This window comes from Erpetoichthys calabaricus, chromosome 1 (assembly GCF_900747795.2).
Source record: "Erpetoichthys calabaricus chromosome 1, fErpCal1.3, whole genome shotgun sequence".
NCBI classification, from domain to species: domain Eukaryota; kingdom Metazoa; phylum Chordata; class Cladistia; order Polypteriformes; family Polypteridae; genus Erpetoichthys; species Erpetoichthys calabaricus.
The window spans coordinates 153,841,061-153,860,877 of NC_041394.2; the positions used below are offsets into that span (position 1 = coordinate 153,841,061).

Sequence of the window (19,817 nt, forward strand, 5' to 3'; positions counted from 1 at the left end):
GGGGCATGTGGTTCTGCTCGAGGGGCTCAGGCGGCTGTGGTGCTTAACTGAATGGCACCTGTCAGGGAGTGATGAATGGCCCTGATTACGAATGCAGGTCCTTGGGGGCTGAGCCAGGGTCATCCATCATGCAGCAGTGAGAGGGGGTCCGTGGGGACTGGAGCTCTTCCTGGTCCCTGGCAACAAGGCAGCTCGCCAGGAGGTCTGTTGGGAGGACATTTTTCCGCATTTCACCCTGGCCAGTTATTCATTTTGGATGGTGAAGTTGGGAGTGTCCGTATGGATACTTTCACCCTGCGAGTGTCAGCAGGGGATGATATGGGCAACAGTAGTTGGGCAGAATTAGGGTGGCAAAATGTAAACTTCCCTGCGGTTCATTCCTTGCTTTGCTATTGCACCCATTTCTCCACCCGCTCTCCTCAATGTGTCCCTCTCTCATGGCACCAGATCCTGCTGCATTTTTTGGCAAAAGAACAGAAACCCAGCACCCCCTTCCCCCCCCCCCCAATCGATCACAGTCACCTCTTATCTAAGGGGTCATTGTTGAAGGGAGGCTGACTTCCTTTTGACCCTGGGGTCAACCCTGACCCTTTGCCCCAGGCAGCATCCATCACTGGTTGAGAAGAAAGCTGTGTGAATGAGTGAGGGAGAGAACTGGGCTGATAAGGGCAGCTGCCATGGAGGGAAGATGCAATCCTGGCCTGCCTATGCCATGTGTGGCTGGTGCCTGAAACCATGGGTGCCAAATGTTATAACCCTGCTGCTCAGCTGGTGGAACTGCATAGGGGCATAAGGGGTGGTTGATTCATGCCCGGCAGACTAGACTTTTCCTCCAGGTGGTTTACATTAAGCAGCATTCCTTCTGATGTGGGTAGTAAACTTGGCCATCGATGGCCATGCTGATCAGAAGCTAAGTCTATACCCTAGTCTTGTGATTTCATAGGATTATCATGTGTTGATAAATGTAGTTTTGGGTTCCTGGACCACTTCTTTGAAAAAGCTCCCTATTAAAAGGATCCAATAAAAGGCCTCCTATAAAAATATGTGACCTAAGTACTGATCAGTAGCTGTCATCCTCCCTGGCATCCTTTCCTCACTTGTGAACCCTGCTTTAGAGACTGGAGTCATGTGAGCTCAGAAGACATTCAAATGTAAATGTACTTGAGAAAATAAAGGTCCCACAGATGGTCAGGTTTTCCATAAATGGGTTTTTCACTCTGCGCAAGGGACACAACTAGCAGTAAGCACAGGTATATTCTTCTTTCTGAAATTCTGTGGTCCCTTGTAGCACTCACCCGTGTACTCACAATGTACTTTCCAACAGATTCCTTGAGAGATACTTGCCACCGTGATGACCACTTCCAAAATGGAAATTTCCAGCCGATTAGGTCAGTAAAAATCCCTGGACAAATAAAACAGGATTAGAGAAGCGTGGATTGGACGCGCTCCCAGGGGAGAAGGGGTTAAAGACTCCATGTCTCCAGCGTGACCTCTGTGTTGCAGGATTAGGAGCGGACACACAATCGGAAAGAGGGAAGCCCAGCATTGGGAAGCAGAGTGTAGCAGGCAGTGGACGTTGCATATTAAGGGTAGCCCACCACTTACAGACCAGTGTGGACCACAGCGGCCCGTACACAATTACAGATCATGGCAGTTCAAATACAGATACGGTCCCCAGTGCTCTTTCACCAACAGGGGGTTCTGGACACTGGCCATTCTTCAAGCAAACAGACATCATTTTCAAATGAAGTGTTTTTGTTTTTATCATAAAAATCAGAGAGAAAACAATACAACCAACAACAGCCAAATGGTACCAGTTTAAATAAGAAACAATAGTGTCTTCAGTTTGTGTTTTGGGTTCCCCTTCCCCTTTCACCAGGGCAGGCGGGACAAGGTTAGCCCATGCCAAAAAATCTGGCAAAAAGTTCAGTTCCAGTCCATAGTCAGAGACTGGGAAGTGCAGGCGCAAGTCCAGGTGGCTTCAGCGCAGCAAAGTCTGGGTTATCGGGGGGTCCATTCTCCTAGTGTCTCTTGGGGTGGGCACTGACAGCCTAACTGGCTTGGCACAATGAGGCTCATCATCTTAAACTGGGCCACAAATTTTTCTCTCCCCCTCCCCCCCCCCCCCCCCCCCCCCCCCCCCCCCCGGCCTGCTGGGAGGGAGATGCCAGATCCTTTTCAGTGCAGATCCCCGTCTTTCAAAATGGAGTGACCATTCTGTGATTCCCTGCTGGGGTAGCTGTGCCATTCCATTCACCAGTGCAGCGTTGATGCCAGTTTGAGCATTGCTCTTCCTTGTCGCAAAAGCACCAAATATGTAGGCGGGTGCCCAAGGTGCCGCTAATGGGCATGTATGTCCATGCCTTGGCCCCCCAGTAACGGTTCACCAGGATTTGCCGTGGTGAGAACATGGTGTGCACCGTGAGCGCCAGGAGCTCCATGCAGCATCATCGCTGCATGTGGAGGGTGGTAGGTGTGCAGGGAAGGGGGGTGACGCAGGGAAGGTGCCCCATGAGGTGGATACCCAGGCTGGGCCAGGCCTAGACCCATTGTACCACCAGGGTACTCTGAAGCCAGGCTTGCCATCCCCTGAAGACCTGCAAAAAAACAGAAATGTTTGAGTTGATGCTCAGATTGTACAAGATGGCAACAGAGAGTCCTGCGTACCACACGTTGCATGCCATGTGATGAAGGAAAAGCTACCTATTATCCTAGATAGTGTAAAGCGACATGACCCTCAAAATGTCACCTCATTCAGCAGCCCATGCATAGAGAGTCATGGTAGCACCAATCATGGCACAAATATCAAACAAGCAGAAAACAGGGTGGCGGGCAGGGCTAGGGAGGGGGTGCTCACCACCTGCCTGTCAGCATAATGCACAGACCAGAATCTGCACCCCACCCCCAACCCAGTGTCATGCCATGAAGCTGGGTTAACTTGGGAGACAAGGATGAGGGTGAAACACAGAGGGGCGGTCTTTACTTACAGGCAGTTGGAGCTACATGTAGTGCCACTGCCCTTCCATGCCCATCGCTATCCCCATGCTACCCAGCGGCCCTGGAGAGAAAGACATAAACCCACACAAACACATCAAGAGATGCTAATGTTGGGGTGGGGGGTGGCTGTGCCCTTGCCATTAAGGGCAGTCTGAAGTGGAGCCAGCCCCTTGTTAATGTCTCCTCCCCACTCCATGTACTACTGTAGCCACTCATACCTGGCGGTCGGATGCCCATGTGCTGCTGGCCATCCATCACGTAGCCCCCCATTGGTTGGCCATCTGGACTGTATGGAGTTCCCTGACCTGAAGGAAGAGATAATTCAGCAACCTGGAACATATTATCAGCACCCCAAGCCATACTCATCTCAGCCCATCACCACCAATCACATTTGTCCTTCTTGCTTTATCTTACCTGAGCGATTAGACTGGTCAATCATTGGCTGAACAATACGCCGCCGGGCATTGATAAACCTGGGACCAAAAAATAGAAACATCACAGGGTGTGAGGTACAGTGTTCAGTGGCCTTCACCATTTATTCCAGCAGGTGTCCTACTCACCAGTTGTTGACCTGCAAGATAGTCAGGCCAGTGTCCTGGGCAAGTTGCTTCTTCTGCTCCTCAGATGGATAAGGGTGCTAAAACAATAAGAAGAGGAAGTATTGAGGCCAGATGCAGCACAGAGAGTTGAAGAATAGGAGAGCTAAAGGAGGTGAATGGTGAACTGAGATCCTTTATAATTTTACATTTTCATTTATGAAGAATGACCTGAAGGACAGTGCCGAGGAGAACCATGTAACAGCATTGATAAGGCAGGACAAGCCTGATGTAGGCAACAAAGTATTAGGCATAAAAAAAGAGAACACCACAAGGCAGGATCATGTGGTAAAATTAGGTCAAAGTGTGAGTGGAAACCAATTTGGGTTTATAGGACACTACGCGATACAAGCATCTTAGGCCATTGTAGAAAATGATATTGCAAACTGTTGAGTAAGTCAAATCACTTGTATTTCAGGGCACCTGCTGCTCTCTGAGGCAGCAAGAGCAGCCATCAGTAGGGAGCTCACACAGAAGTTGGAAAGGCCTGTGGAAGAGTCCAGTGATGGACATTAACCACAGAGGTTCCCTTGAGGCCGACTTCCAGGTGGCACCCCTTTCCACTCACAGCTGAGGCCTTCCTAAGCACCAGATCTCAGGGGCTGGGCCTCGCGCTCCGCTGCCCCAGTATACTGAGTGGGTAATTGCCTGGAATTGATTATGCTTTACCATCCTCTAAATACAATTAGCCCCTAATTGGCGCGCGCTCATTAACCAGGCTTTGTCTAACTAAGCGCGGAGAATGGCTGTGCCCCTGTGCGCCCACCTCAGCCCCCTCCTCCCCCGCATCTCTAATTGGTTTCAGCTCCTCAGCGGCAGACTCTGCCTCAGGCACTTGGCAAGTAGAGATTTGCATTTCTGCGCCTCCACTTGCAAACTTTTTTCTTGCCGACTTTATTCGAGTAAAGTCTGCCAATCGGAATAGCAGGGGTGCTTACCGAGAGATGCTGGAAGAGCCAGGCTCGCATGATGTTGGTGGCCACCTTGGGGAAGATGCCTCGTTTCTTGTTGCGCTTCTTGTCCCGGTCAAGGTCATCGTCGTCACCTGTGCTGGGGGAAGCCACGCTATTATCCAGCCCATCACCTGCATCATAGAGACCTAATGAATTTCTGTACCTGACACCCAGATCTACCTAAACCTTCTTAGAGCCAATGGAGTTGCTGTGCAATTACACAGCCAGGGCTAAGTCACATCTCATTGACCAGAGCAACTTCTCAAGCAGCAGAATGCATACTGTCCACCTATGCCCATATCTAGCCACAGACTTCTCAGCCCAATGATATCCAGGTTACTCTTCTTCTCATTTGTGACTCTTGCTCTGCTCCTCTCAATAAAAGACTGCCTGCCACACCTGCCCCTACAGAGGAATGCCAATCGACTCCCTCAGTCTTCCCTCATACATGCACCTTATTCTCAGACATCACAAGAATTAAACCCCACCAAGGCCATCCACAAAAGCCTGCCCACTGCCTCTGGCCTCACTGACATGTCGCTCAAGTGGTAGACAGAGCTACAGGTAGAGAGGAAAGCGAAATGTGATCTGAACTTAAACAGCGTTGCTCACAGGCCCCAGCCTTAATGCCCATGCTGGATAAATCAGGAGCCCTCCGCTCGCTTGCATGCTGCCGTGTCCTCAGGCAAAAAAAGCTTGGCTTAAAAGCCTTGCCCTCGGGGAACTTAAATAATTCATTGAGAAGAGGGTGGGGTCTCAGACACTACCCCCCCCCCCCATTTGCACACGTGGCATTCACCTGAGTGTCTCTATATGTATGCGTGTATGTGTGTATGTGTGTGTGTGTGTGTCCTGCCCGCTGAGGGAGGCACTCTGCGATTAAGAGGACCCCCTGCTGTTTAATGAGGCAGCGTTTCCCTCTCCCGGCAGGAGGCGAGCAGGCAGATTTATGAGTGCACGAGGCACAGCTAATAAACAGTACTCACCTTGTTCGCTGCAGTTGTCTCCGCTTTGTGATGCCAGGCCACTGCTTGATGGTCCGGGAGTGCCCGAGTGCGTGGACGTGGCATCTTCGTGATCTCGGATCCATGAGTGATTCTGAGGGAGCAAGAATAAGTGTGATTAGCAGTAAAGTGACGGGGACGAGCTGTCAACAAACCTAACTGCACTGCCCTCACAGCAGGAAAGAGGCCGGGCCTCTCACATACTACTCCCGGTAAGCCATAACGTCAATGCATCTGTGCTCGCTGGCAGCGTCTCACCTTTCAGCTAATGTTTACCCCAGTGCCCTCTGGGAAACCTATCCCCACTTGGGGGCTGACCCCTCTAATTAACCTGGATCCAGTATCACAGAGGTACAATAAACCCAGTTTAACCGACAACATACTAAAGCACGTGGCCCACCTGTGAGACTGTCCCGTGCTCTTCCCTGCCAACGACCAATAACAGCCTGCGATTTCAATCTGCTCAGGTGGGATCGGGGAAGGAAGCCGGCAAGATGACAAACTGTGTTTTCCAACACCCTTTTCCCTAGGGCTCGGTGGCTCACGTGCCACGCCTCAGCCCCCTGGTTGGAAAAGGGTTAAAAGAGAGGCAGCAAGTAATACTGGTGCAGACAGAGCTCGTCTGAAGAGGCCTGTCAAGTGTCATTATTAAAATATGCTTGACCATCACTTGACCTCCCTGTGGCTCAAGTGGCGATAAATCTCCTGACACAGCAGGCAGTAGTGGTGGTGGGGGGTCGCCACGAGGAGAGATGAGAGCAAAACCCACGCAGCATTTGGTGGGCACCCAGGAGGTACAGTAACTGAGGAAGAGGGGTTACCATGGCAACAGTATGTTTTTTAGCCCCATCGTTTCCCCAGTTGTCCATAAACCTTTCTCGACAGCCACTTTCTACCACATATAAGCAGCCCAAAACACCCCCAACCCCCCCCCCCCAAAAAATAAGGAAAAAAGACAGAAGCAAAAAAGAAGAAAGAGTGCAGGCATGCTGAGGCAGAGGCTCTCCCCGAAATCACCCCCCTCCCCTGGGGCTCTGCTGCAGCCAGCCTGGCTCGACATACAGCGTCTCTCTCTCCTGCATTTTTAATACTCGCCCCGAGGCGGCATTAGAAGTGACCTGGAAGCGGAGACTCAGCAGAGCAAATTCAGCCTCCAGAAGCAGACGCTGCTTGTTCTGTGTGTGCGGGGGTGAAGGCAGGCACACCGGTACTGGCACAAGAATGGACCTTCCGTTCATGCAGGTTTTAACATAATGGGAGTAGGCAGGGGAGGGAGCTGTACACAAATATGATTCATACACCACCACCTATGAGTGCACCCATTCCAACATTTAGAACCCAAACCATGTTCTTGACCTACCTGGTCAGATAGGCTGGTGCAGGAACCCGTGAAGTCTTCCACATCTGATTTGGAACCACTATCCCGGTCTTCAATCACTAAGTCAATGGGCATCTTCCCTTTGAGACAGCTGATGTAGCGATGGCAGAAGTTATCACACAAATCATGGACCTGCAGGAGACAACAAAGTTTGGTGAGGTACTCTGAATAAATTCATGCAAGCAAACAACAGGACCACAGAGGACAGGGGTAAGGCAGTGGAAATTGCTTGGACTTCAGATGTCTGTAGAGTCACTGATGTCATGGGCCAAAACAATGGCAAATGGTACTCAACAAAATTCAACAGAATATGACAATGGTATCCATTGCATGTTTACATTGCCAAAAATTATATCTTAACAAGGATAAATTTCTTATTTTGAAGGAATGTATCTCCTGTTTTCCCACATGAGTTTAAATATCTAATCTAGCATTGTACATGCAAGATAATGATGTATTTTTTTTGTATGTTACTTGCTCCATGTGTTTTGTGGTAATGATTGAGAAAACAGAGATAGAAAACCTTCTGATAGTATGGGTGTCTATGGAGACCCATGCTGGAGCACAGCAAACAATATAAAAATGTCCATAAAAAATATCACATTACTCATTTTACTTACGTGAAGTCATCCAGTTATATGCTCACAACAAGCAAAACACATACATTTTTTGCTAAAATATTGTTTAATAAATACTTCTGGAAAATGATAGCAGTGCACGCAGAGGAGTTACATTCACACAGGAGCGAGATTTTTAATTAATGACCTGCTTCTTCCCCTCATTCACTGGTCAAGAGTCTTGTCTTCAGTTCACAAGCTCGATTCTGTGTGAAAGTGTTTCATCTAAGAACACTGCTCAGATTTTCCGGCAGTATTTATTTAACAATATTTTAGCAAAAAATGAATGCATTTTTCCTATTATTAGGATACGACTGCAGGACTTAACATGTGAATTATGCAACACAACTAACATCAAATTTTTTCATGGATGTATTTCATACTGCTCGTTGTAGTCCACCACTGGTCACCATAAATGCTTATTCTATCAGAAACTTTGTTATCTCCAAACTGCATGAAAACATGACAATAAAACTCTTTCTCGGATATCACTACAAACATTGTGGGGTAAGTAACATCTTAAAAAATATAATTTTTGGGTAGATTACTCCTTTAATTCAAGATAACTGGTCTTGAGCAATCTGATTTAGATATTAATTCCAAGAAAATTTTTAAAATTTAAAAAAAGCACCTCTATGACAGAAATTGCTGTAATTAAGAGCAGACCAGGGTGGATTTTCTTGCTTCAATAACTAGACCCTTGTAGACTGCTTAATATATATGTTAGAATTCCTTATTTCAAGATTTTTCATTTGTTCTGTCTAGATGTTTTTACTTAATCAGTGGCAGACTAACCAAGTAAAATCTTCTTGCAAGCAATTTTTTCTAAAAAACAATAGTTTATTTTATCTGTCTATCTATCTATGGCAGTGTACACTCAGTAACACTAGTCAAGAAGCCCAAAAATACTCTAACTTAGAGCAAAACAACTCCCAGTTACACCTTAGACATCAAGGTAGAAGGTAGGCCTTGCAGTTACCTTTCTAAGAAGTCCAATTAGCTTAGTTATGGACCACAACAAGAATTGTACCCAAATCCAAATTTAATACTTCAGACAAAAGTAACCAACTTTGCTCTAAGGGGTACCATATGTAGGAATGCCTCCCAGCCACAGATGAAAAAGCCTGACCAGACTGAGAACTATCCCAGTAGACTTACTTACTATGTTCCAGTTCCACTGAAACAGCTCACGGAAGATCAGCCAAACTTTTTCTAAAAGAGACTATTTGTGGGGTAAAGCCATTCAGCTCCAGTTTGAAAAGTACAACCAGGACAGTAAATGACTTCCATATACACCATAACCACACCAGTCAGCTGAAATGTAAAACAAAAAAGGCAGAGGACAGTCCTCCCAGTTACACCCTGGCTGGGAGGCTTTCCCACATATGGTATCCTTTAGGCTTGAGCTGGATAATCTTGTCTAAAATATGCTAACATCCTACACAGGAACCATGCCCCAGTTCAGCTTTAATACTTCATATAAGAGTAGCCAGCTCAGCTCTAAAGGATAACGTATGTGGGAAAGCTTCCCAGTTACACCTTGATGAACTCAACCAAGAGAAAAAAATTACACCAGGTTACACCTGAACCATCCCAGGTGGCACCCTTTGTGTCCCTAGTCCACTTTAATAACTTCACATAAACCTGACCACCTGAACCTTAAGGGATGCTATAAGATGGAAACCTTACCAGTTGACAACACTACGACAATCTCAGTCGTTGAAAACACAAGCAAATAAAATGACTCCTAGTTACACCTCACAGCAAATATCGGAGACAAATGCCTCCCAGTTAAACCATGTCAGACCAGCACATTATCTATTTGGTTTCTGTTGAAGGGTGGTGTGGTGACGTAATCATTATCCCTGTAATTTCACTCACCAAAAGACCTGGGATCGATTGCCAGGCTGATTACTGTCTGTGCTAAGTTTGAACCTTCTCTACTGTCATTTTAGTTTCTAACTATGTCACAAAGATGTGCAGGTAACATTAGTGACTGTGTGAATATTTGCATGTGCTCTGCAATAGACTGACTTTCCATCAAATGGTGGTTCCTGATTTGCATTTCATGTTGTTCAAATTCTCTGCAACTCTATAATGGAAAAAATTGATTCAGAAAACAGCTGAATAGGTGAAGGAGTTGGTCAGCATTGTGATGGCCTGGTGTCTAGAGGTGGTTTCTGCTTTTTATTTGGGCTGTCTGATACAGTCTATAGAGTTCTTAAAAATGAATGGATAAATACAGTAATTTTCTATTCTACCCTTAACAACTCACGCAGACTGACCAGTGCACTTCTAATAGGTAAAAGCAGTGGGAATGCCTCCCATTTACACTCCAAGAAACTCTTGGAGATGCCAAAAATAAAAGAAAGAAACAGTCTCAAAATTTACACCTTAGCCAGACCAGCCATCTCACATATACAGCAATAGGGAGAGGGAAAGCTACCCTCTTACACCTCCGTCACACAGTTGGCTCAGTGAATGGAAAAATCATAAAGTGATTCCCAGTTCAACCTTAATGCCTGAACCAGACTGGCCAACTCGACTATAAACAAAAGCAAAACAAGGAAAGAACTGCCGCCCAATTAGAACTCGCTCAATTTACACAGATAATGCTCAGTAGCTCTCGTCTTCTTCAGTGAAAAGAAAGCCCGTCTCCATTGCTCTCATCTTCATCACTTATTGAAAACAAGAAAGCGAGAGAGGAGTGTCATCCCGTGAGAAGAAAAGAAATAGCGGGACAGAGAAATAGACAGCCTGGAATTTCCCTTTGTGATTTACTGACTCTAAGGGCAGAGTTTTAACTGGACCCACCAGCCTATCACCATGCAGCAAAACTACTCTGAAGCATAACACCTTTAAGCCAGCTGCTGCAGACCCTCACACAGCTCAGTACACCCACAATTTGCAGTGATTGCAAAATATTTTATATACATAAGATACATATACACAAATATGCACACACACACACACACACACACTTATATATATCATCTACTCTTTACATATAAAAAGATTGCAACGTTTTCATGTGACATTTTCATACAATGCTCATTTTTCATCAAAACCGTACGTCATATAGTATACATCTATGTATCATTTTTTTCATCTTCATTAGGAGACTACCACAATGATACTCTCAAGTTAATACAACCGATTTAACATGCATTCATCAAACAAAATACCCTATATTCATAAACTTTATTAAGAACAGTAGTAGTTCATTTGTGTGTTAGCGGTTTGACAAATAAAGCCTATGTAATGGCACACGCTTACAAATTGTAAAACTGCATAAACATTCAATTACTAACAAAATCATGACCAGTGATCATGCAGGAGAAGTCGTATTCCTTCTGCGTATTAATGTTAGATACTGGCGGTACTTCAGCAAGTTAGTTACCATTCATCTTACACAGACGACAATTTCCAATAGTTTTAGCATTTGCTATAACTATAAATAAATCTTAGAGCCAGAGTTTAGACCGTACTGGAATATACCCATAGACCGACAGCGAGCAAAACAAGCTATTGGGGGGAGGGTTGAGTTGCCATATATATAGTATTTTTATATACATACACACACACACACACATATATACATATATATATATATATATATATATATATATATATATATATATATATATATTCCTAGTGAGGATCACAGCAGGGAGTCAAATGTATCCTACTGATAAAATATCAGCTTGGGACAAGGACAATTTTAGTGTCTGCATTTTCACCAGTTATCAGAGTGGCAGGAAGATAAGCACATGAACACAGGGTGAGCATGCAAACTGCACATAAAAAACACTTCAAATGGCAATTGAACCAGTATCTAGAAAGACATTTCAAGTTAAAAAACAGAAACTAAAAACAGCTAAAAAAGATAATGAAACAGATATAATGAAACACTGGCAAAATGTCACCATAATTAAAGGGAAAAAAGACACATTCTAATACCGCACAGCTTGCTTTGACCAAAGAAGTCCATGGAGAAAAATGCATCACAAAACTACATGTGCCTGCTCTAAAGCTGGATGGGTCAGATATATGTTTCACAAAATGCAAACTACAGGGAAGCATATTTTCAACCTCTTGTGCAATCCATTGTCTACAAAGGCTATGCCAGAATAAACTGCAATACTGTGAGCTAATGGCACATCCTCTATATTGTATTAAGTGAGACAAGAGGAAAACACTACAGGCAAACAATACACAAAGGTCTCCAATGCATTGCAAATGACATTTTGTATTGCTTATGAGAAAATGTGGTATATAAATGTGGTACAATACACTGCATATACTGTAAAACTGTGTGTGCATATATAAATTGGGCCACGATGAACAGGGGTTGTTAACTTGAAATACTACAGAATTGATGGTTCTATATCAATGACCCCCAAAATCATGGACACATTTTTTTTTCTTTTTTACCATATCCAAAAATCGAAAAGGTTCAGTAATGTCATAAATGTGTCATTATTTTCAATGTAAACTATTATCATCCTTATCTGAATTTAAGGCTTTACTCTTGAATGGAGAATGTGATACTGGTCACCCAGGGGGAACTCTGATAAAGAGCCATCAATTTTTTTAGTATCCCTTTAGCAAAGACCCTCAAAATCCTGGACGCTTATTTTTTTACCATATCAAAAAAAAAAAAAAAAAAAAAAAGATTCACTAATACTGTAATCATGACATTACTTTCAATATAAACAGTTATCATCCTTATCTGAAATTAGGACTTTATGCCTAAATGGAGAATGTGATAGTGGCCACCTGGAGGAGCTCTGCCAAAGGCCGGTTTACCCACACCATCACAGGTCTCCTGCCATCTGCAGACCTGTCCTCCTCACTGCTCTCAGTATTATTACCTTTTCTAACTCTAGAAGATGGAATCGCAGAACTTGTATGGCTTGAATCATCTGTGGAAAGAAGGGAAAAATAAAAGTTGATTGAAAGAAAACAAGCAAATACTGTATATGTAATGTCTGTGGAAGAGGTAATGGGCTCTTACCAGATTATCTATCTCAGGGTTTGATGAAAATAATGGTTTCTCTGAACGGATCTGTGAAAAGGCAATAAATCATATAAAAATATCTGTCTTAGAAAAGTTTGATTGTTTAGTATTTTGACCCAGTAACTTTACCTCGTTGTGCTATAGATACACCAATGTCTACACCCGGTTTCCATTCTTTACGCAAATTTCGAGTCATGACTTTTAACAAGAATAAGCAGTCCTATATCCTTATCTCATATTTCCTCCTTTTCTACTTGAGGAATATATCCAAACACTTATCTTAAACATGGCAAACTGTCCAAATACCAGTCAGTGTTTTATTTACTAGACAAGGATGCGTTTTCACTGGCAACATCCCTGACTAGACTGACTAGTGTCCTTATCTCTGATTCCATTGACAACACCATATCCTAACTGAAAAACATCAAGGATGCCTTGTAGCCTCAGTTTAGATCAGGAAGTCACAATTTTATCCTCCCAGACAAGAAAGAGCAGTGCATTGTCCTTATCATAGACTGACAGGGAAATCCAGCTTCCTCATCCCAAATTACTAAGGCTCTTACATCACTATATATAATGACTACCCATCATCCTCACAAGAAAACTTTTGAGAGGGTCAGACCATTCAACCTAAAACAGCTTGGTAGATGCCGTTCAAGATACAATACGTAAAAAGTGCAATCACACCTGTCCTGAACTTCACAGCTCGGTCGGCGATATGTAAAATGACTAACCTGCTTGGCAAACACCGCAATATCTTCGTTGAAGGAGTCGGAAGAGCAGACGTCCCCGCCAGGAAAGGACCCGGAGCCGTCTCGGGGCGAGCATGTGGCCAGTTCGCACTTCTCAAAGATAAGGGCCAGCAATGGAAAGAGCGGGTGGCTGCGAATCACAAGGGGAAGCGCTTAGGATCAACACCAGCGTTCAGCTTCTTGTATTTAGAGAATCTTGCACACTATTATTTGAAATTATTTTGTGTTCTGTTATATCAAATTCCGAAAATGTAATCATTTGAAATGAAGGCGGGACGATTGGTTAATTGCTACACTCTGCACATCATTTTCCAACGGCACTAATTGCAGTGAATCCAAAATTCATTACAAAAAAAAATCTCTTTTATATATATATATATATATTAATTTCTTCTTCTTCTACTTTTGACTAAACCCCTGCACCTTACGTTTCCCGCGACCCTCTCAAGTTCAAACAAAACCAGGATCGTAAAACGTGTATTAAAGAAGCCGAGGCTCGTCAACTATAAATTAAATTGAACGTCGTTAAAAAAAAAAAAAAGTAACCGAATATGCAAACTGTTACTTTGGAAACGGTTGGCATATTTCATTGAGCTCAGTGCGACAGCTACAAAGAAATCGCTTCATCGCCTGTTAATACAGGCAAGTAGTTTAATAGGGTCATAACGATAAAAATCAAACGTGAACGGCATTACACGTATTTATAATTTTTTATTCTGAACACATTAGGACCCCGAAGTAACGGAAGTCTACTGAGCGCTTTGCTGCCAACCTGTACAATTAATTAAGCACGTTTTATCGCCCATCTTCTTTGCTCAACAAATCTCCATTATTCGTGAAACCGCCGACTTGTAGACTTTTGCAAAAAGCTGGACACAAAATAAAGACAAAATAAGAAAATGTAGTGTGTGCCTTGCTGTTTAAACACGTCATCAAAGAGTAGCTCTAAATTATTCAAAGTGCGGAACAAATTGATTTAAATTAAGAACACACCCTCACATATATGTGTTTGTACATTTCAACATGCTGTACAAATACTCAATGGAAAATTAAAACACTTCAGAAGAACAACGTGATGTAGTTAATGTTTAAATAGCGTATAAATAAAACAGAAAACATAGTGTTTTGTAGCTAATTCATTTTGAGTATAATATAGCGCAACTACGAGGGGGTCGTGGCCGTATATTCAGTTAACTTCACTTCAGTTTATTTTTCTATAGCGCCTCTCGGTAAGTACAAGCTCAAGTTGCCAGATATAAAGAAATAATAAAATTATAATTAAAACATACATGATTTAAAAACGTATACACATAAATTATGCTGAACACACACACTACACACGTCTCTCCAGGACCCTAAAAATGCATTGAATAAATCGACAAAAACCTACAAACTTTTATTTTGTGCTCAAACTTGTGATCTTTCAACAAATTGTAAAATTCGTTGTTAGGCTTAACTGTGATTTCCATATCCTAGATGTGCTTCGCTTATGAAGGACACAAAATATTGTTTTAACCCCAAGTATATTCTAAATCTATAATGACATGCTTAAAGGGCATTTATTTTACACCCTCCGGCCACCTTTATTTTGTTTTATAATTCTGACGCGCAACTTTTCTTCACTGCATTATATATACCTTAATACATACACAAAGAGGGGAGTTATGTCTTGATGGAGACTTAGCCAAACTCCTACGCCGGGTACATCCTGAAGCAGCTGTTCAAACGGCTTGGACCCACGTTTTCTGCAGAACAGACGCTCCCTCAAAAATACATTCGGGACGTGCGGAGCGCTGCACAAAGTGACAACTCGGTAACTCCATTTCCAAATGCCTGGTATTGCCTCCGCTGCGTAAGCCAAAAGGGGCAGCGGCAGCGGAAAGGATATTGAGAGAAATGACTCCAATTATCCGATTACGCCTAATAATTTAAAAATAAACATACCCGGCGAGCTAAAATCAAGAAAGGTTCTTTGGAAACGCCACGTTCCACGTCATTAAACGTTTTCCGATTTTATTATTTAAGCCCAGCGTCCTACAGCTCTGTGCGAGGCAGGCGGTATAATTTCTAGGTTTGCATTCTCAACAGATAACAGATCTTAAGCCTTTATTGGAAAGTGTTCAAAAATGTTTAGTTGTGGTGGCCAAAAAAACATTCATAAATATACATAAAATGGGCACATATGCTGAGTTTCTCCAAAACATTTACCTGTGGGTTCTACTCAATGTACTTTTTAAAATTTCTTTTTTTTTCACCATCAGGGCGACTCTGAGCTAGAATTTTAATTATATGGATTAGCACTTAAAAAACAAACGTAATACTTTTTTGGATCTCTGAACAGGTCCACTGTAATAAAATCTCAAATGAAGAGTTCTCCATCTGTGACTTATAAAAATTACATACTGTGACTTCTCCAAATGTTACTTTTTCTTCGATATATTAACAGCGTATTCTCTACAAATCCGTCCACGACCAATTACTCTCAAAAATAAAATACAAGCCATATTAAAAAATGAAAGGGGATGCTATTTTTTTTTAAGTTTTTGAATGTTAGTAAATATTCATATAAAAGCGGGGCCCATGTTGCGTAAGGTCATTTTGTGTCTCATACAATAACTACCATTTCAAATAATGATAAAATATATGCTGATTGGTGCTTCTGAAAAAAATGTATTAATTAGTAATAACAGAAATGATAATAAGAGGCGTTCCAAAATTATTGTATCGCACTGAGTAATCGATTTGCAGCGCATTGTGTTAAATTATTTATAAAGTGGTAGCCTTATACTTAGCTATTTTTTTTATCTAAACACAATATTAGTTTACTAGTCATATCTCAAATAATATCAGAGTGTGTGAAAATGATTTTATCTTAAAAATCGTGCAATATGAAAGGATGACCGCGAATTCACAAAAACTGCTGTTGTACCCAAACTGAACAGAATTAAAGTCAAACCAAATGAGCCTCATTGGTGTTGGTGTCAGGAACCCAGTCTCTTAAACTTGTCTTACTTTTTTTTTCCCTAATACACCCCAGAACTCCATGCCAGCTACATACAACTGGATCTTACCCGTATATCTCGTCCTTTTCTCTCTTGAGAAGATCGCTGGCTCCCAGACCTGTTGGCAGCCCGGTTCTATGGGGACCGCCACCATGTCCATACGGTGAGCCTTGAGTCAGAGGGTGATGCGCCACAGCCCTGTTCCCGTGAGGATCTACGAAGCCTGGCACGGGCACCCCATCCATTCCAGGATAGTGAACGAGCTCATCATACTATACAGACAGAAAGGAGAAAACAAACATTAGGAAAACTACACATCTCTCGGGGTGATTTTCTCTCCCCTGTGAATCCGGGGGATACTCCATGATCAGGAGGTAGAGGGTTCATCTCACAGGGCGCGAGGAAAAGGCCAGGTTTTAAAGTAAATACCGTATAAGGATATTGGCGTGACAGCAATCACAAAATAAAATAACATTTCTGCAAGAAAAAATCAGCATGTTTAGGCGTTATTAAATTAGCACACAGCAGGACAATAAATGCTCGAGGAGAAGAAAAAAGTGAGCAGGAAGCCGAGACGCGGGGAAGCAACTCTGCTTCATAATAATCAGGATATCAGTTATACAAATAATAATACCAACAATCTCCAAAATAGCTATTTACAAACAGCCGATGTTCACTTGCCCTCTGACTCTTCCGAAATGAACTTCAGAATACTGTTAGGTTAGCGATTATCCCGTTAGATCTCTGCAGGACCGGATAAAGTTAAGCGAGGGCTTGTCGGTTATTTTTAACATAACTAACAAGAAACTAAAATAAACTTTTCGAGGTCAAACAAAACCATTAACAACATTACTAGTATTTTAAAAAAATAAAGAAAGAAAAGGTCACAAGAAGACATAAATGAGAATCAGGACCAAACATTTATTTACAATATCATTTGCGTTTTTCACGATGCAATTAATTTATGTTAATTGCTTGAACGTATTTATATTGTAAAATGTGTAGGGCATATACAAGATAAATGTAATGTCAAAAAATACCAGTTCAATTATTAAAGTAATGCATCTTTTTCAGTTAATTATGTGTATTTAATGATTCCCTTACTTTGTCTCATTTCTTATATAATACGTGTAATATTTGTTTTTTTAGTAAAAGAAAACTTTTAATGTTGTCATTTAAAATTATAGTAAAACACGACTCCATCTATATAATAATATAGTATATGAATTACATTTTCTTTATTTTACATATATATGTAAAGCAAAAGGTTCCCTTAAAAATCAAAACTTCATTAAAAATGAATTAAATTATTATTGCCTTATATTATTATTTACATTTACTTCTTTGCTCCACACGCTTTCTTAAAGGCACTCAGATCATTAATGATCAATTATAGTATTGTTCAATACACTTTTATGATATGGACGTATTTAAACAATTATAAAAATAAGTCTTTAATCTGACAATTCTAATCAGCAAACTACAAACTTTTCTCTGACAACTCAGAAAAATAATCCGCTAACAGCCATTCTGCACAGCTGAAGTTTGAATTTCAGGCATTTCAAGTATGAATTTCAAGCATTTTGTAACAAGCCTAGCAATAGGAAAAATAATTTCTTTGATTTCTGAATATCAAAAACCTCTGCTGCATGTGTTTGGTGATTTTCTATGCTTTTAAAAAATTACATGTTTGTCATGTTTCATTAGGTTCTGTTTAAATATATACTTTGTATTTCTAAAAGTACTTATCTGACTTCCAGCAGTTAATTTCTGTTTTATATGAGTATTATTTATGTTGGAATTTATGATGTGAATAAACTAAAAGTAGATTCTGCAAAAGTAACGAGTAAAAGTTGCCGTGTTTTGATCTAACGGAACTTTCCTCTATGCATTCCAAATGTCGAGATTTCAAGCAAGAAAAATGTTGGAATGAAGGCGACCCTTTGCGTTTCATTTTAAACAAGGGATAATTTAAAAACTAAAAAAAGTACAGCAGACACTTTGCAAAAATGTCAACAACTGAGTGTCGCAAAAGAAAACTTTATCTAAAAGAAGATGGTAGGCAGCACATAGTAAATATTAAATAGAATCGTAAAGCAGCATTACACCAGGTATCGTTATCCTTTATAAAGATAATAATAATAAACACCAAAACAACTCCAAACCTGACACTTCCGAACCGGAGAACCTCGAAGTGACATGAATGCACTTTTAAGGGTAACGTCGCGGAAGGAGCGCTCTATCCCGACTATCGCTGACCTATATATTGCTGGTTTGATGGGCAGTTCATCTCCTCCGCAGGCTCTCCCGGGCAGCGAAAAACTCGCAGATCGGCCCCGGCAACCAAAGGGGTGAGATCGGGTGAGGGTCAGGAGGATGCACAAGGGATAGGAAGACACGCATAAAAAAAAGGCAAAGAAACGTACCCTCTGAGCCATCGAGGGGCCGGTTAGGTTTCAGTGAGGCTTTCAATAGGTTGAAGGGAAAAAAAAAGAAAAAAAGAAAACAGATCCAACGGCGATGTGTCGTGTCCAGAAGCGCAGGGTGCAAAGGCAATGCAAACACGGAGCCGATCGAGGAGAAGGAGGATCAGCAGAAGGAGGGGAAGAAGGTGGAGGCGAGTGTCCGGCGCGGCGCCCTCAGCTTCCACAGCCTGCAGCCGCGGCTCCCTCAGCGCCGTCTCCTCTCCGCGATACGGACACAGATGCTCGGTGCGCCTTTTGGCTGCTCGTGCTGTCCATCAAGCCGCTTGAATCTGTCAGAGCTGAAATGATCCGGAGGCTGCGAGACGGCACTGGTCAGCGAAGAGACAGTGGCGGTCCCCTTGGCAGACAGATCGGACGCAAACACGACTGCGGAGCGGAGCGGGTCAGCCCAGGAGGTCCAGCTCAGGCTCAGGCTCTTCACTGAGAAGCTCCTTCACCTCTCCTCCTCTCCCTCTCTCTCTTTCTCGCTCTCTCTCTCGCTCGTTCGTTCGTTCGCTCCCTCTCTCTCCCTCTCCCTCTCTTTCTCTTTCCCACTTCTCAGCAATGAGCAGATCCGGAAGTGCCGCGGCTTCTTAACCATTTGTCTGCCGCTGACAGCCCAGATGCGCTTTTATATGTGAGGGGCCGAACGCGTCTCCAACAACGCCAGCCTCTCGCATGGTCCGGAGAGCAGACGGTTGCATTAGCATGGACGCTGCGAGGAGTCGGCACATCAATTAGCATATACATTGCAAATCGCCTAATATACACGCAGCGAGCCTTTTAACCCATTGAGAGCCGCTCACGGAGACCAAAAGAAGCCATTAGCATCCGGCTTGCATGTCAGAGGAACCCGCTAACTACAAACACACAGCAGGCATGCCTTACAGGAGCCCTGTGTCCGAACATCAAGAAGCATAGCCAAAGCCTACATTCTCTATACTTTGGGATATTCACCAAGGAAGCCAGTTTTCGTGAGAAAGAAATCCAGTTTCGGTTCCTTCTAATTCCGTTAATAGGACTCGTCGGTTAG

General features: G+C 42.8%; 1 protein-coding gene across 5 annotated transcripts; it reads right to left on the reverse strand.

The window, feature by feature from the left end:
* Positions 1–1,745: 1,745 nt before the first annotated feature.
* On the reverse strand, positions 1,746–19,502 carry meis3 (myeloid ecotropic viral integration site 3). Of its 5 annotated transcripts, none has more exons than XM_028807773.2 (13): positions 18,746–19,502; positions 16,389–16,591; positions 13,300–13,447; positions 12,563–12,613; positions 12,420–12,470; positions 6,911–7,060; positions 5,533–5,644; positions 4,532–4,677; positions 3,558–3,634; positions 3,412–3,470; positions 3,216–3,302; positions 2,988–3,058; positions 2,460–2,597 (listed from the first exon to the last, which is right to left on the reverse strand). In XM_028807773.2, the coding sequence occupies exons 1-12, from the start codon at positions 18,755–18,757 to the stop codon at positions 3,000–3,002; spliced, it is 1,155 nt and encodes a 384-aa protein (XP_028663606.1). In that variant the 5' UTR covers positions 18,758–19,502; the 3' UTR covers positions 2,460–2,597; positions 2,988–2,999. The 5 variants fall into 5 exon arrangements, with proteins under 5 accessions (XP_028663585.2, XP_051776432.1, XP_051776425.1 ...); XM_051920479.1 differs by lacking the exon at positions 18,746–19,502 and adding an exon at positions 18,485–18,538; XM_028807752.2 differs by lacking the exon at positions 2,988–3,058 and having other exon boundaries at positions 1,746–2,597; positions 18,746–19,448.
* Positions 19,503–19,817: the final 315 nt, after the last annotated feature.

Bases quoted from the DNA above. Each gene is read 5' to 3' on its own strand.
- meis3 (XM_051920465.1), bottom strand. From the start codon at position 18,520: ATGTCACTTCGAGGTTCTCCGGTTCGGAAGTGTCAG. The intron at 5,645-6,910 runs GTAGGTCAAGAA...TTGCTCCCTCAG, and splicing joins GCACCAGCCTATCTGACCAG to AATCACTCATGGATCCGAGA. The intron at 4,678-5,532 runs GTGAGTACTGTT...TCTATGATGCAG, and splicing joins AGACAACTGCAGCGAACAAG to GTGATGGGCTGGATAATAGC.